The sequence below is a fragment of the Genypterus blacodes genome, unplaced genomic scaffold, assembly GCF_046128005.1.
Source record: "Genypterus blacodes isolate CSIRO-AG114 ecotype Tasmania unplaced genomic scaffold, CSIRO-AGI_Gbla_v1 ptg000005l_1, whole genome shotgun sequence".
NCBI lineage: Eukaryota > Metazoa > Chordata > Actinopteri > Ophidiiformes > Ophidiidae > Genypterus > Genypterus blacodes.
The window spans coordinates 1,936,904-1,950,326 of record NW_027466819.1 but is presented as its reverse complement, the minus strand read 5'-3'; the positions used below and the strand labels follow the sequence as shown (position 1 = coordinate 1,950,326).

The following is a 13,423-nucleotide window of genomic DNA, read 5'->3' as shown; positions in this document are numbered from 1 at the left end:
CTCCTCCTGGTCAGGATGTTTTATGACGAGGAGCTGGAGCAGTCAGAGAAGTTCTACCAAGGTCAGCCTCTGATCCTGCAGCTCTGCTACGCCCTCTACAACATGCTGGTGGCTCACTCAGAGATGGTCTGCTTCCTGGTGATCATCATCAACCACATGGTGTCGGCCTCCTGTGTCTCTCTGGTTCTTCCCATCTCCATCTTCCTCTGGGCCATGCTGTCTGTGCCACGGCCCAGCAAACGCTACTGGATGGCTGCCATCGTCTACACAGAGGTTCGATTTGACACAGACCTTTTTTTACCTGCAGTAATCTTGTTATCCTATAATCTGTACTTGTGTTTCCTCTTAAAGTTAGACTGAGTTTCATTCCTGCAGCTCCTCTGTGGAATCGATAAAAACAAACAGTAACAGTAACATTGTCTCCCTGCGATGGTTCAGCGTGTGTGTGTGTGTGTGTGTGTGTGTGTGTGTGTGTGTGTGTGTGTGTGTGTGTGTGTGGGGGGGCTACCTGACGGGCTTCATCTGACCTCGACTCTGGTGTCCATGTGTCTTTGCCTCCAGGTCACCATCTGCATCAAGTACTTCTTCCAGTTTGGCTTCTTCCCCTTCAACCAGGTTTCCAATGTAGAGAAGGTAAAACCCTATCACCCCCCCAACATCATTGGTGTGGAGCAGAAGGATGGATACGTCCACTGTGACCTGGTCCAGTTACTGGCCCTGTTCTTCCACAGGTCCATCCTGAAGGTACAATATGTGAACCTGTGTGTCATTACAGGCTTTATCATTCATTTGCACCCGAAATAAAAGACATTTGTAACACCCTGCATTTAACTTCACCCTCCCCTTTCAGTGTCACGGTCTGTGGGATGAAGAAGACCCTAAAGAAAAGAGAGAGCCCCTCCGTCGGCAGGTGTCTGAGGATGAGGAGAGGCAAGAAGACACTGACCAGGAGAAAGAACCTTCTCTGACCCGCGAGCAGAGAGGATCCACACACACCTTGAAGTCCATCAACTTCGGGACCTCCATAGATTCAGGACACGTTCAGATGCACTACCAACAGCCGCAGACCTACCAGCGCCGCAAGAGCTCCAGCGGAGGCTCGCACGTCTCTCACCCCTCTGCGCTCTCCTCTGCAAGGTCCAAACGAGGTAAACTGACTACTTCCTGGTGCACACGACTAAGGTCAAAGATGGTAAAGAGAACAACACTGATAACAGCCTCCACAGGATCCACAATTACTCCTGCATGTCCAAACATCTCCCTGTCTGTGGATTGTATCAGTGACACACCACGCCACGGCTCATTTACCACCAGAAATGTTAAATGGTTTCCCTCAGGAAGTATGGCCTCCCACGCCAGCAGCCGCAGAGACGGCAGCGAGGCCAGCGTCCGTCAGAAGAGCCGCAAGCAGATGATCATGGAGAAGCTTAGGGAGCAGCTCATCAAAGCCAAAGTCTTCCTCATAAAGCGGTACGACACATGTGGGAGGAGTAACAAATCAGACAATTGACAGGCGCAAATTTGAAATTAGCGCCAGCTTTCCCATAATATGATAAACCTAACTTACTGTATTATTGATCCTTTATTACATTAGAGTAGTATCTTTTGATCATTTTTGTCCATCCTGGTCCTGCAGGTTCATGGAGATCTACATTCCTATGCGTCAGTTCTTCTACGACCTGATCCACCCGGAGTACAGCGCTGTGACGGACGTCTACGTGCTGATGTTCCTCGCCGACACCGTGGACTTCATCGTCATCGTGTTTGGGTTCTGGGCGTTTGGTGTAGGTGTTCAGCAGAAACCTGCTCGGCTTCTGAATCTTCTCCTCGCTCGTTCCCTGACGTTTATTTACCTCCGCCCCTTCTAGAAACACTCGGAAGCAGACATCACGTCCTCTCTCTCGGAGGACCAGGTGCCGGGGCCCTTCCTGGTCATGGTGCTGATCCAGTTTGGAACCATGGTGGTGGACCGGGCCCTCTACCTCAGAAAGTCTGTCATGGGCAAGGTCATCTTCCAGGTCATCCTGGTCTTCGGCATTCATTTCTGGATGTTCTTTATCCTCCCGGGAGTCACAGAGAAGTAGGAAATCAACCATATTTCACACAGAATATATTTATACATCTTAAATTTAAAGTTAGGTATGGTTTGGGTTTATCAGCTCCACATGTCATTTGCACGCGAGTGCCACGACTTATTGACGATGTCACAAATTCCTGAACAGTATTTTTGCTCCTCTGCAGGCGCTTCAGCAAGAACATTGTGGCTCAGATTTGGTATTTTGTCAAGTGCATCTACTTTGGCCTGTCGGCTTATCAGATCCGCTGCGGTTATCCCACCCGCGTGCTGGGAAACTTCCTCACCAAGAGCTACAATTATGTCAACCTCTTCCTGTTTCAAGGGTGAGTTGAGTCGGGAATGTTTTATTGCTTCCAGCTGGGAAATCTGGGGCGGAGGTGCCGGTCAGGCAGTTATCAACTGGCTGCCACTTCAGAAAGAGATAGAAGGAGAGGAAGTAGGATGGGACGGCACTCAGGAATCTTGCCAATCTAGCCAAATCTCCACCGTGTCAAACTCACTGGAAAATCTGGTTTGATTTCTGTTGGGATAGAAGGAATCTCTGCTCCAGAAGTAAAAGTCTGGAGTTTCTAAGTCCTTCATTCCTATTGGCTGCCTGTAGCTGTTAGTGAAGCTCATACATCGCAGGACATTCAATCCTTAGACGCATTGTGTGAATAAATATTTGGATTTGAGGCCCACTGTACAGACATGTGTGCTGTTTCTAGGTTCCGCATGGTTCCCTTCCTGACGGAGCTGCGGGCGGTGATGGACTGGGTTTGGACGGACACTTCTCTGTCTCTGTCCAGCTGGATCTGCGTGGAGGACATCTACGCACACATTTTCATCCTCAAGTGTTGGAGAGAGTCTGAAAAGGTTCATTTCTCCGCTCACTCTCAGAGCCAAACTGCCTAATAGTTCATTTCTTTTGGAAGTAAACATTTTGCACATGAACAATTAAGATCATTTAGCATGAAATTACACTTATAATAATACTGATAATAATGAAATAATGTCTCTCTTTCTTTTTGGCACAGGAGGTTTGCTTCCATCTTTACTATCACATCCAGTGCTTACTAACTGTCCTGTATCCACATAATTTCAGTAAAGCATCTCACTTCTGGGCCGCAGGGTGTGTGTAATGTCCCGGCGTCTGGTCTGTCCACAGAGGTACCCTCAGCCGCGAGGCCAGAAGAAGAAGAAGGTGGTGAAATACGGGATGGGAGGCATGATCGTGATGCTGCTGATCTGCATCGTCTGGTTCCCGCTGCTCTTCATGTCCCTCGTCAAGTCTGTGGCCGGAGTGATCAACCCGCCGCTGGACGTCTCCTTCAAGATCACCCTGGCCGGCTTCCAGGTGAGGACGGGGTCGAATCTTTTCCTCGTTTTAGCAGCAGAATATATGTTTGTTGCTGTTTGAATGGATATAAATGTCATTATCCTCCATATTTCAGCCTTGACGTGTCTTTTTGTCTCCTCCTCATCCTCACAGCCCATCTTCACCATGAGCGCTCAGCAAAAACAGCTGCACGAAGTGAATGTGACGGATTTTCAAAAATTAGTGAAAAACTATAAGGGTAGAGATGTAAGTGTCCTGGGATGTACACTTAAAAATTGGGCAACAAGAGGTCCGTAATAACACATATAGGTTCATAGGTCATAGAGGTCAGACACAATGACTCCTCTCCAGCTGTCACGCTCACCATGTGGTTGTGCGTTTTCTGTGTAGGGGGCCTTGCAGTGGCTGGAGAATTATCTGCCGGACGACCTGATCATCGCTGAGCTGAAGGGAAGCTCCAACTCCCTGTGGACCATCAGCCCCCCCAGCAGAACCAATCTGATCGACATGCTCAGGTCCAAGGAAGAGTTCCTCATCACTGTGTCCTGGTCCATCCAAAGGTAATAAAATGGATAAAGAAATACAGTAAATGTACTAAATGTGGTGCATAATGTATGAAATGTGTTTAGGGTTTGATAAGATTGAATTTGGGAAGTGAATTATGATTTATCGTTTGTAAAATCACTCGGAAAGTAATAGCTGAAAGGGTTAAATCCTCTCAATGTGTTTGTGTGTCCCTGCATTGTCCTACCGAATAAAAGCAATGTTGTCTTTTTTCCTTTTGTAAATGACCTCAACAGTTCTTCCTGTTAACTTCCTGACCTCTGACCTCCGACCTCTTCCCTGTGATCCAATCAGGAACCTCAAGTACGGTGCCAAGGCTGAGATCGCGTCTGGGAAACGGGTGACGCCTTTAGATGACGGGACCAAGAAGGAGCTCATTCAGATCTTAATAGGGAAACAAAAAGGAGTGTGAGTACAGGAGCGGCACGATCAGGTGGCCCGGTGGCACACTGAGGTTTGTTCCTGTGCAGCTCTGTGCTCCGTCACGCTGATCCTGCATAACTTAGCCACGTATGTAGTTAATATAATGAATCGCTGCGAGCAAAATCAGAATCTTTAAAGGCGTCTTTTTCATCTTCAAAGAGAGAATGTGTAGTCTTCCTCACTCAGTTCACTCTTAATGTCTTTGAATCCACAATGGCGTTTGATCAAAGCTTTACTGAGGTTCTTCTTTCTGCTCTAACTTCCTTTATTGATGCACGATGTGGCAACGTCTGTGTAACTGATGAGTCAGCGCGTAGGTCTGGCCTCGTCTAACTTGCCAGCATCAACTCTTTAATAGAATGGGGCTCTCAGGGATGCCACGGCTATTCTGGTCTGTTCTCATCACCTCCTCGACAGGGAGTCTGACACCCTGCAGTCAGTGCCAGCAGGAAGGACACGGAGGCTCCAGGACGTCTTTCAATCACCTGCAGGCTCCATTTACACTTTACATTACCGTCTGTTCTCCTTATCCAGATGCTGAGATCCCATCAAGCCCGTTCTTCCTCTTTGGAGAGTAAACATTCATCCATTAAATAACTGATAACTTTAACGTGTGGGCCGTCGCTGTGCACGTTCCAACTGCAGTTCCCCGTTCACGTTCCAACTCCCACAGGAAGGACTTCATGAATGAGGGCGACCGAAGCCGGGAAGAGGAATTGCAACAATTTGCGGGCAGATTTTATGAATGAATATGTGGGATCACAACATACAGCTTACGTTAAGATATGACATCATTACCTGGAGAACTTTTCCAGCTAACTAGGAGGAATCTTAACGCAGGCGTGTCAACAGGGCCTCAGTCGGTCCCTAGCACCATCCGATCAAATGTATCTCGGCGCCGCTAAGCCTCAGTGGGAAATGTAGGATGCCCGTCTTATCAATCTGCATTAAGTGTAGTATTGTTTTGTCTGTCCGTGTCTTTTTATGAGCTTTCCCTTGCTGATGTATCAAGGGTTACATGAGTTACCATGGCTGTAAACCTAATTCCCCCAATAAAGTGCAAAGTAAAATATTAAAGTAACGTTATTGCCACAAATGCACTGTGGCAACGCACCCAATATGAAACATTAATTTTATTAGGGTACTTTATATTTTATGGCCGTTGGAAATGAGTACAGGCTTTAAGAAGGTAGATGATCTCAGTTAGTTAGTGTTGAACGACCTGAGCAGTCAGGGAAACATTCAAAGATCTAACCTAAAAACACTTTGCTGTGGTTTAGATGAACGTTATTAATGAGTGGATTCATTAAGCAGCAGATCTTGATGATGATGATGCTGATTGATTGATGATTACTCAGAAGGTGTGTCTGCCTGCTCTCCTTCCTCCATCTGCAGGACCCTGACGGATCTTTTCCCACGTTACATTCGAGCCCCCAGTGACTCGGACGCGAAGCCTGTGACGCAGCTTTACAGAGGTGAAGCGTTGATACTGACACCTTTTGTGAGGTTCCTTGTATTAGGATGAACTATATTGGTTACATCTATGGTTTTGAGTCACTTGCTGATTTATGATTTTGTTCTAAATGTGCTTAAACTGTGATGGTGTCATTCTTTCTTCCAGATGGAGAGAAGATGACGAGCATAACTCTGTCCTTGGAGGGATCTAGCAAGGTGTCGGAGCAGTACCGGGAGTGGTGGGTCGTCAACCAGACGGAACAGGGCCCGATACCTAAGAGTTTAGGCCTGTACGACGCAAGCCTGGACCTCTATGTGTTCAGCGACCAAGTCAGCCCGCCCAGCCTGGGCTTCCTGGCAGGATATGGGTAAGTGGACGGACACGGAAAGGAATAGTTGCCTCTGGAGTTTGAGCTCTGAACTGAAGCAAATTAAGACGAGAATTATTCCCTGTAAAACCCTGAAAACAATAGATTGGTGAAACAGATTCTTAAATCTAAAATGATCTAATCGGGCTGATCTCTCCCTGTCCAGCATCATGGGCCTGTACGCGTCCGTCGTCATGGTCATTGGCAAATTCGTGCGAGAGTTCTTCAGCGGGATCTCCCACACCATCATGTTCGAGGAGCTGCCCAACGTGGATCGTATCCTGAAGCTGTGCACCGACATCTTCCTGGTCCGGGAGACCGGGGAGCTGGACCTGGAGGAGGACATGTACGCCAAGCTCATCTTCCTCTATCGCTCGCCAGAGACCATGATCAAGTGGACCAGGGAGAAGAATGAGTGAGAGGCGGCGAGGGGACGTGACTAACGGAAGCCTGGTCCATCTTTCGGACGCCTGGTCCCTCATTCAGTGATGCTGGGTGTTTACTTACCTGCTCTGTTGGTGTGAGCAGCTATTACAGCCATTTACCTGCAGAGGGCGCACCAAGCAGCTGAGCACAAACTGTCCTTGACTATTTAAGTCCTAAGCTCTGACAGCAGTGGTACTGTGGCAACGCCACACAAAAACACCTTTTATTCAGTTATGAACAGGTATTTTTTACTATTTACTGATGAAGTACAACTATGGCAGTCATATTATCAACGTTTGAGCACAAATTTGCCGGTGCTTTATTTATCTTAAGAAAACACAGCTCAGTACCGCCCTCCAGTGGATAAGACGAGCCGCCTGTGTTCAGTTGGAGACGTCCCCGTATTTAACGACCGTTTTACGAATATTGTTTTTTAAAAGCTCCCACTTCCAATATTCTGTGTAGATTTGAGACTCTCCGCCCCGTTCCCCGCCCTAGCATCCCCCCCGCCCCAAAAATCCTCTACCGCCGCCACTGCTCTTCACGCCCACTGTCGAAACTGCAGGCGGAGAGAAGCTCAGACTGGGTGCAGCATTATTACTCTTCTAAGGGCTCCCCAACCAACGGAAAAGTGCACAATAATCAATAACATGAGCACAATGTCGGAGATTTCTCTTTTTTTTTCTCAGCCTTCTCCAACTGGAACACTTGGGATTGTGGGGCTGTGCAATATTGAGCTCTCGTCCTCCGGTTTCAAAGGACACAGACGGAGGGAGGAGGCCTTCTGACGGAGAAGCGTTGGGAACAGGCGCCTGTTTTTATAAAGTCAGAGGCGAGAGAGAGCCGCCACACAAAAACGCATTACCAGACAATCTTTACTTGCCTTATTTTTCTTTGTATGAGAAACTGTTATCAACTACATATCTTTCTCAGGAAGAGCTGTTTTCACCGTTCACAGGTTTGGCAGATGTGTTTGAGTTGATGCGTAATTTACAAAATATGTAGGCTTGGATGGATTACAAGAATATGAAATGATTAAAAAAAGACGAGAACTATTTAAATGGCATGACATTTTAATGTGGATAATCAGAATTTTGGTGAGATAGACTGTACACCAAGTATGTTTACTGCACAGGGAAACCGTTTAAGGCTGTATAATAAGAAAGTAGATCAATCGCTGTGGACTATTTTCCCTGAGAAAATGGGAATAATTGCCAATCAGACACATTCTGAATCATCTCCAGGTTGGCTAGAGTCAAGACCAGCAGAGGGCTTGTTTCTGAATCAGGGTAACGTGCATTAAGCGCTAAGACTCTTGCACACCACTTGTGAACCTCTCGCTGTTTTTAACATTCATACTCATGGAGACGTTGTGAAGGAAGAAAAGGACAGATTAAAACAAAAAAAGAAAAGAAATAGAAATCCTTTCACTGTCACGAAGGGCTTGAACGTGAAGCCCTTTGGTCCAAACTATGCATTAGAGGACATTGTAGCATGAAAGAAAACTTCATTATTGCCATGAATAATTTTCATTACATGTACATACCGTTTTAAGGGGGACAGGTCAGGATGGAATGAAATGTGAAATTGTACCTGTATGTTAAAAGAAATGTGGTATGATGGAGGGCCAGAGATCTGCAAATAAAACATGTGGAAAGGTGAGACGGGCTGGAGTATAGTTGCTGTGGCGATGTGGTGTGTCAGGTTGGTTGGTTATTGGATTGATTACGACGAAAACTGCTGAGTGGGTCACATTTTTCAAAATATTCCTTAACATTGGCAGACTTCTTTAAACATTCAATTTCAAAATATACTTTATTTACACACACACACACACACACACACACACAGAGAGAGAGAGAGAACGGTTCATCATCTGTGTTTTTTTATTTTCACCAGTAGCACACTTACTGTATGTACACTTTAAAGTCCAGACTTGCTCTCTAAAGCACAGACACATGACTCCTTTAACATGGGTGAGGGGGCATCATAGACGTAGCGATGATAGAACAGTTATCACATGAAGGTCAGGGCCACTTTTGTCTCCATCCTGAGTTATTTACTTTAGAATAAAACAGTCAGTGGGCAACAGCACGAATACAAAAGCATGTAAACAACCCTTTGGTTCACCTTACTTAGATACTCCATAACTATCAGCATTAGTCTAATGAGCAGTAGGCTTCTTAGATGAGAAATTACATCAACGAAAAAATCAAAAACATCACTGCATGGTCCCTTTTGCATCGATACAAGTACAGACGGTAAACAAACATACGAGCGATGTCACTGGTATCGTTCTGTATCCTACTATACTAAAGTGCTACTGCTGAAGATAACGGCTTATTATTGTTTATATGACTATTCACAAATTCGTAGATTTGATTCTTAACATCGTCATCATTCCACACACACATGCTTGAATAAGGGAAAGGATGCACGTCATTAACAAGGCGGGGGGCCAAGAATACTGCAGAAAGTAACTGTACAAATACACAATAATCAACTTCAAAGTATTTCTGATTAAATATATGTTAGAATCTGAACTTTACCCACAATACCAGCAAAATGTACAATTTCACACAGACGACAAATAATAGAACATTTACATACACCAGGCGTTCATACAATATAGAACATTTAAGATAGTTTTCTTCTTATTACACTGAGGATCCACCTCAAAGACGCAAATTTAGATGTATACAGTGGTTGAGTAACACCTCCTGTAGCTGTTGGGATTTTTTAATTTGCTTTATTATTGTTTTTTTTGCACAATAAAGATCAAACAGTCACATTTCCGGGTTTGCGATCTGAGAGGGTTTGTACTCACTCACTCACTCACACACACGCTGCCCTGACTGGAGGTTAACACAAGCCTCCTTCGTAGTCGTCGTCCTCGTCCGCAGCACCCGCCTCTCCGCTGGCGCCACCTTGTGGACCAGCTGGAGCCTTCTTCTTCTTTCCTCCTCCTCCAGGTACCCTGAGGGAGATGGCCAGCTTGGCGTACTGTCAGGCACCGGGGAGAAAACGTCTGTCAGCCATGCATGGTAGGTGTGATAACAAAACAATAATAATAATATAACAAAGTTTCTGTCTTGTTTTCTACACTCGAAGATCAATTAAACAGTTATTGATCAAATTGATTGTTACTCACGTCGTTGTCCATGTACTTGAGTAAAGGCGAGTTGCACACGCGGTAGACCTGGTCATCGTCCTGCTCGTCGTAACCCTGCAGTAGTGTCTCCATGGCGACGCAATCTTCACTTCCGCTGTAGCCGGGCAGACTGGACAAAATCAAGCAGCACTTTGTTGAAGTGGGTGAGTCCAGACGTCCCAAAATCACACACTTACACTTTTGGCGTCTCATCAGATCAGAATATGACTCTGAATCTGGGTTTGTTTGATTATTCTTATCTCACTTCATTGAAAGAAACATTATAGCAACAACACAGACTCTGCAGGGCCACGTAGAATAGAACACATAGACTTTCCATACCTGTAACTTTCTCTGACGCATTTATCAGCAGCTACGTAATCTCCTCTGTGAAGATGGATCAGCACTTGGGCCGTTGTTTTCTACAGATTGAAGCATAAATCATGTGTATAATACAGAATATGTATGTATATATGCAGAATAAACCATAAATGTCATTCTTTCTTGGCTCATGCAGTGTGTTTCTGTTCCTGACAGACGTCTGACTCGCTCAGGGATGCTTCAAACACCTGGATGGTCGGTAAGAAAGAGTAACTGTTGGACTCCACTGGGGTTTATTCTCCCAAGGTGTCTCATTCTAGATTCCCCGCTAATGTCAGCAAAGCTGAGGCCTTCGACAACAAAGTAACTCACCTTGAAGCACATTGGGAAGTTCTCGATCTCTTTGTACATGTTCTTCTCTTTCTGTATGGCGACCGCAGCTTCATCCAGCCTGGGGAGAAACACGCAACACGGCCATGTCAGCACAAATTGCAGCGTGACGGTTTGACTTACAAATGTAATGCATGTTGTTGTTACTCTTATTCTTATATTCTTATCAACCTTAAACATTTGCATCCCTGATAGCTGTCTATGTCAGAGTTGGGAAATACTGCAGTCACATTTTGGAGGCAGGATTTATTAAACAGCAGCAGACCCGATATGGAGGCGCCGGCTGCCCGTGTTGCTCTGCTCCTTCTTTACCTTCTTAATCTGACCAGCAGCCTGGAGGCTTTACCCAGCAGCTCAACGGCCTGACGCAGCCGATCCTCATTCTACAGGCACAGCACAGGGATTAATGAAATCAGACAGAGCGGGATAAATAATAATAACAATGAGGAAGAGGAATGCAGGCTCAGTCCTACCTCGAACACGCCGGCTGCTTTCTGATACAAGTCCACGGCTTTCTCCAGATTGATGGGCTCGATCAGTCTGAGGGGAAATGAATGAGTGAGTGATCGTTTCTGTTTGTTTCCCCTCAGCTTGTCCAGTATTCTTCATTATAAATTAAACATTCTGAACCTTGCACAAAAGTCTGCAGTGTTTCATTTACATATTTTCGGTGCAAACCAATTTTTGTGTCTGTCCAAAGCCCCTACAGCTGATATGATGTCATCGTCTGAGGCTAAACCGGTTCTAACTAAAAGAAGCTGCAGAAGGTTGTTTGCTTATAATAAAAACGTTGGAGGTTTGGTTTGAGTTCATTAAAGGTTGTTCCGTGTGAGTGATAAGGTTTAGATGTTTCTTACTTTCCGGCCCGGTCCAGAGCCATGGCCGCCGTGTCCGGGGTTCCGTTCTCCATGTACATCATGCAGGCTTTCTCTATGTACTGGATGGCTTCTGGCATTTTCTTTTGCTCCTGTTTCAAAGCAAACATCAATGGTTAATAGCTGCCAACGCATTATTTTCATCACCATTCTAATGAGTTCAGTGTTTACAGTACACAACCGCAGCGCTTACCTTCATCATCATACCTGCTTGTTCAATAGCCCTGAGAAAGAAGAGGACAGATTCAATACAAACGCCACGCATGTGTGTTTGAATTCAAAGACGCTATTGAACTGAGAGACTTACTTTGCAGCATGAAAAAGTCTGTGGGACAAGTTAAGGAAATTAAAATGAAACAGTTGAAAGGCAGCGATGTCATAACAAACAAATCAAGGAGACGGCAGAGAGGATACGTCTTGTTTTCCGTGTGATACTCTGCTTCCTTCAGGTAAGCCTCCTTTGCTTGATCAAACTGCTTGGCATTCTTGAAGCAAACAGCTTAAAGCAGGAAAGAGTGGAGCTGTGAATAATGTCTGACATGTGTTGCAGCATCTCTCCAGGTTCAGGGGGTTTAACACTCTCCTTACCTGCTTTGGCGTATTCTGACGCAGCGCTGTCCCAGTCTGGCTTCCACTTGGTCAGGCCTGTTTTTAGACTATACAGATATGACATCATGCAGATTAGACATGGATTCAGCATTACATCACATAGGGACATTACATTTTCAAACAGGTAGATCACAGACCAACAACAACAAAAGCCAAAGGGTCTCTCAGGTCCACTACTCACGGCCTTCTGGACTCGCTCAGACTAAGTTTGAGACCATGACGCAGCATTTGCTGTCGCTGCTCCTCAGGCTTTTTGTCACAACATCAGCCAGAGGCATGGACTCTTTTAACAAGTGTCTTAAAACCTGTTTGTATTGGCAGACCTACTATTGATGGTTGTGTTGACAGTGCTAATGTGTTTATTGTATTTTACCTTTCACATTTATGAAGCCTTACTCGTATTTGTGGTAATGAAAAATATTATATCACTTATTTTCTCTATAACACTGTAACACAATCCCTAAAGTAAAATAAACTAAGACTTGTCAGACCTGGACTACATTAACATTTTAATGCCTGTTTTTAAAGCATGTTTTGGATTTGTGGCTTTATTATAAAGGCCAATTGTGCTGTTTTCTCTGTCCTGACCCCTTCAGCCAAAACAAAACCAGGCCAAGATCAAGAGCAACCGATCAAACATAGACTAGATATACACTCAGACCTCAAAGTGTCGTATTTTAAACCCTGTTGTCATTTGACAGCATTCGTTACATCTATGTAAACAGATAAATGGGCTAATTAGACTGTGTAAAACCGAAGACAATCTCAGCCTTAAACCGATCGATCGCAAGCGCTAATCGAGATAAAACAGCACACAATGAAGGTAAAATCAAAACGAATAAGCTGGTATTAGACCCAGAATGCACATTTATATCACATAACCTCTAGTGAGAACAGCACAGTGGCCTTTTTACAGCTAAACGTAGCTAAGCAGGACACAAACACGCACAACAGTGACTCACCATTTCTCCGCTTTAGCTATGTGCTCATGAGCTTCGTTTATTTTCTGAGCAGCCATTCTGTTGGTTGGTTCGTGGCTGTATAAAATTGTTATCGATAAATATCTGTAACCTGGTGCTGTTCCGTCGATGTTTGGATTAACGGGAACTCCTCCTCGACTGTAACGTCATCGCTGTCGCAGACTACGGGAGCCTCCGAGGACAAACCGCCTCAAAGCGCAAAACCTCTAACGAAACAAATATTTGCTCTCGCATGCGACAATTAAAAGCTTATATATTTTATTTCACAACGGATAATCTCAAAAAGGATGATAAAACAGTTCAGCATCACTGCAACATTAACGATTTCTCTAACTGACCACTAGATGGCCTCAACCTCCCAATGATCGATCTCCATGCTAAAGTTGAATTTAATGTTTTGATTTCCAGCAATATATTTTCTGGTTTAACTTTTTAACAAATAAGAAGCGCGAAAAACGTCAGCATT

At 44.9% G+C, this 13,423-nt stretch overlaps 2 protein-coding genes across 3 annotated transcripts in view; one reads left to right on the top strand and one right to left on the bottom strand.

Annotated features, from left to right (window-relative positions):
• The window catches only part of piezo2b (piezo-type mechanosensitive ion channel component 2b), a 56,692-nt gene extending 48,405 nt beyond the window's left edge, over window positions 1-8,287 (top strand). For both annotated transcript variants that reach the window (XM_076148312.1, XM_076148313.1), the window contains 15 exons: window positions 15-273; window positions 562-744; window positions 851-1,148; window positions 1,338-1,470; window positions 1,637-1,784; window positions 1,869-2,080; window positions 2,242-2,400; window positions 2,785-2,932; window positions 3,225-3,413; window positions 3,549-3,641; window positions 3,786-3,955; window positions 4,254-4,367; window positions 5,778-5,857; window positions 6,004-6,205; window positions 6,372-8,287. In XM_076148312.1, coding sequence (XP_076004427.1) covers window positions 15-273; window positions 562-744; window positions 851-1,148; window positions 1,338-1,470; window positions 1,637-1,784; window positions 1,869-2,080; window positions 2,242-2,400; window positions 2,785-2,932; window positions 3,225-3,413; window positions 3,549-3,641; window positions 3,786-3,955; window positions 4,254-4,367; window positions 5,778-5,857; window positions 6,004-6,205; window positions 6,372-6,624 — 2,641 coding nt within the window. In that variant the 3' untranslated portion in view covers window positions 6,625-8,287. The remainder of the gene's footprint in view (window positions 1-14; window positions 274-561; window positions 745-850; window positions 1,149-1,337; window positions 1,471-1,636; window positions 1,785-1,868; window positions 2,081-2,241; window positions 2,401-2,784; window positions 2,933-3,224; window positions 3,414-3,548; window positions 3,642-3,785; window positions 3,956-4,253; window positions 4,368-5,777; window positions 5,858-6,003; window positions 6,206-6,371) is intronic.
• A 212-nt stretch (window positions 8,288-8,499) lies between these two features.
• napgb (N-ethylmaleimide-sensitive factor attachment protein, gamma b) lies at window positions 8,500-13,117 on the bottom strand. Its single transcript, XM_076148981.1, has 12 exons — window positions 12,940-13,117; window positions 11,957-12,024; window positions 11,783-11,867; window positions 11,676-11,693; window positions 11,562-11,592; window positions 11,351-11,460; window positions 10,967-11,033; window positions 10,806-10,876; window positions 10,476-10,554; window positions 10,125-10,204; window positions 9,783-9,912; window positions 8,500-9,634 (listed from the first exon to the last, which is right to left on the bottom strand). The coding sequence occupies exons 1-12, from the start codon at window positions 12,993-12,995 to the stop codon at window positions 9,494-9,496; spliced, it is 936 nt and encodes a 311-aa protein (XP_076005096.1). The 5' UTR covers window positions 12,996-13,117; the 3' UTR covers window positions 8,500-9,493.
• Between the last annotated feature and the right edge of the window lie 306 nt (window positions 13,118-13,423).

What these genes read in the sequence shown, in the direction of transcription:
- napgb (XM_076148981.1), bottom strand. Translation starts at nt 12,995, where the DNA reads ATGGCTGCTCAGAAAATAAACGAAGCTCATGAGCACATAGCTAAAGCG. An exon ending in AAGCAGGTATGATGATGAAG is followed by an intron (nt 11,461 to 11,561) that starts GTAAGCGCTGCG and finishes GCTTTGAAACAG; the next exon opens with GAGCAAAAGAAAATGCCAGA. An exon ending in CTGCTGGTCAGATTAAGAAG is followed by an intron (nt 10,555 to 10,805) that starts GTAAAGAAGGAG and finishes GTTTCTCCCCAG; the next exon opens with GCTGGATGAAGCTGCGGTCG.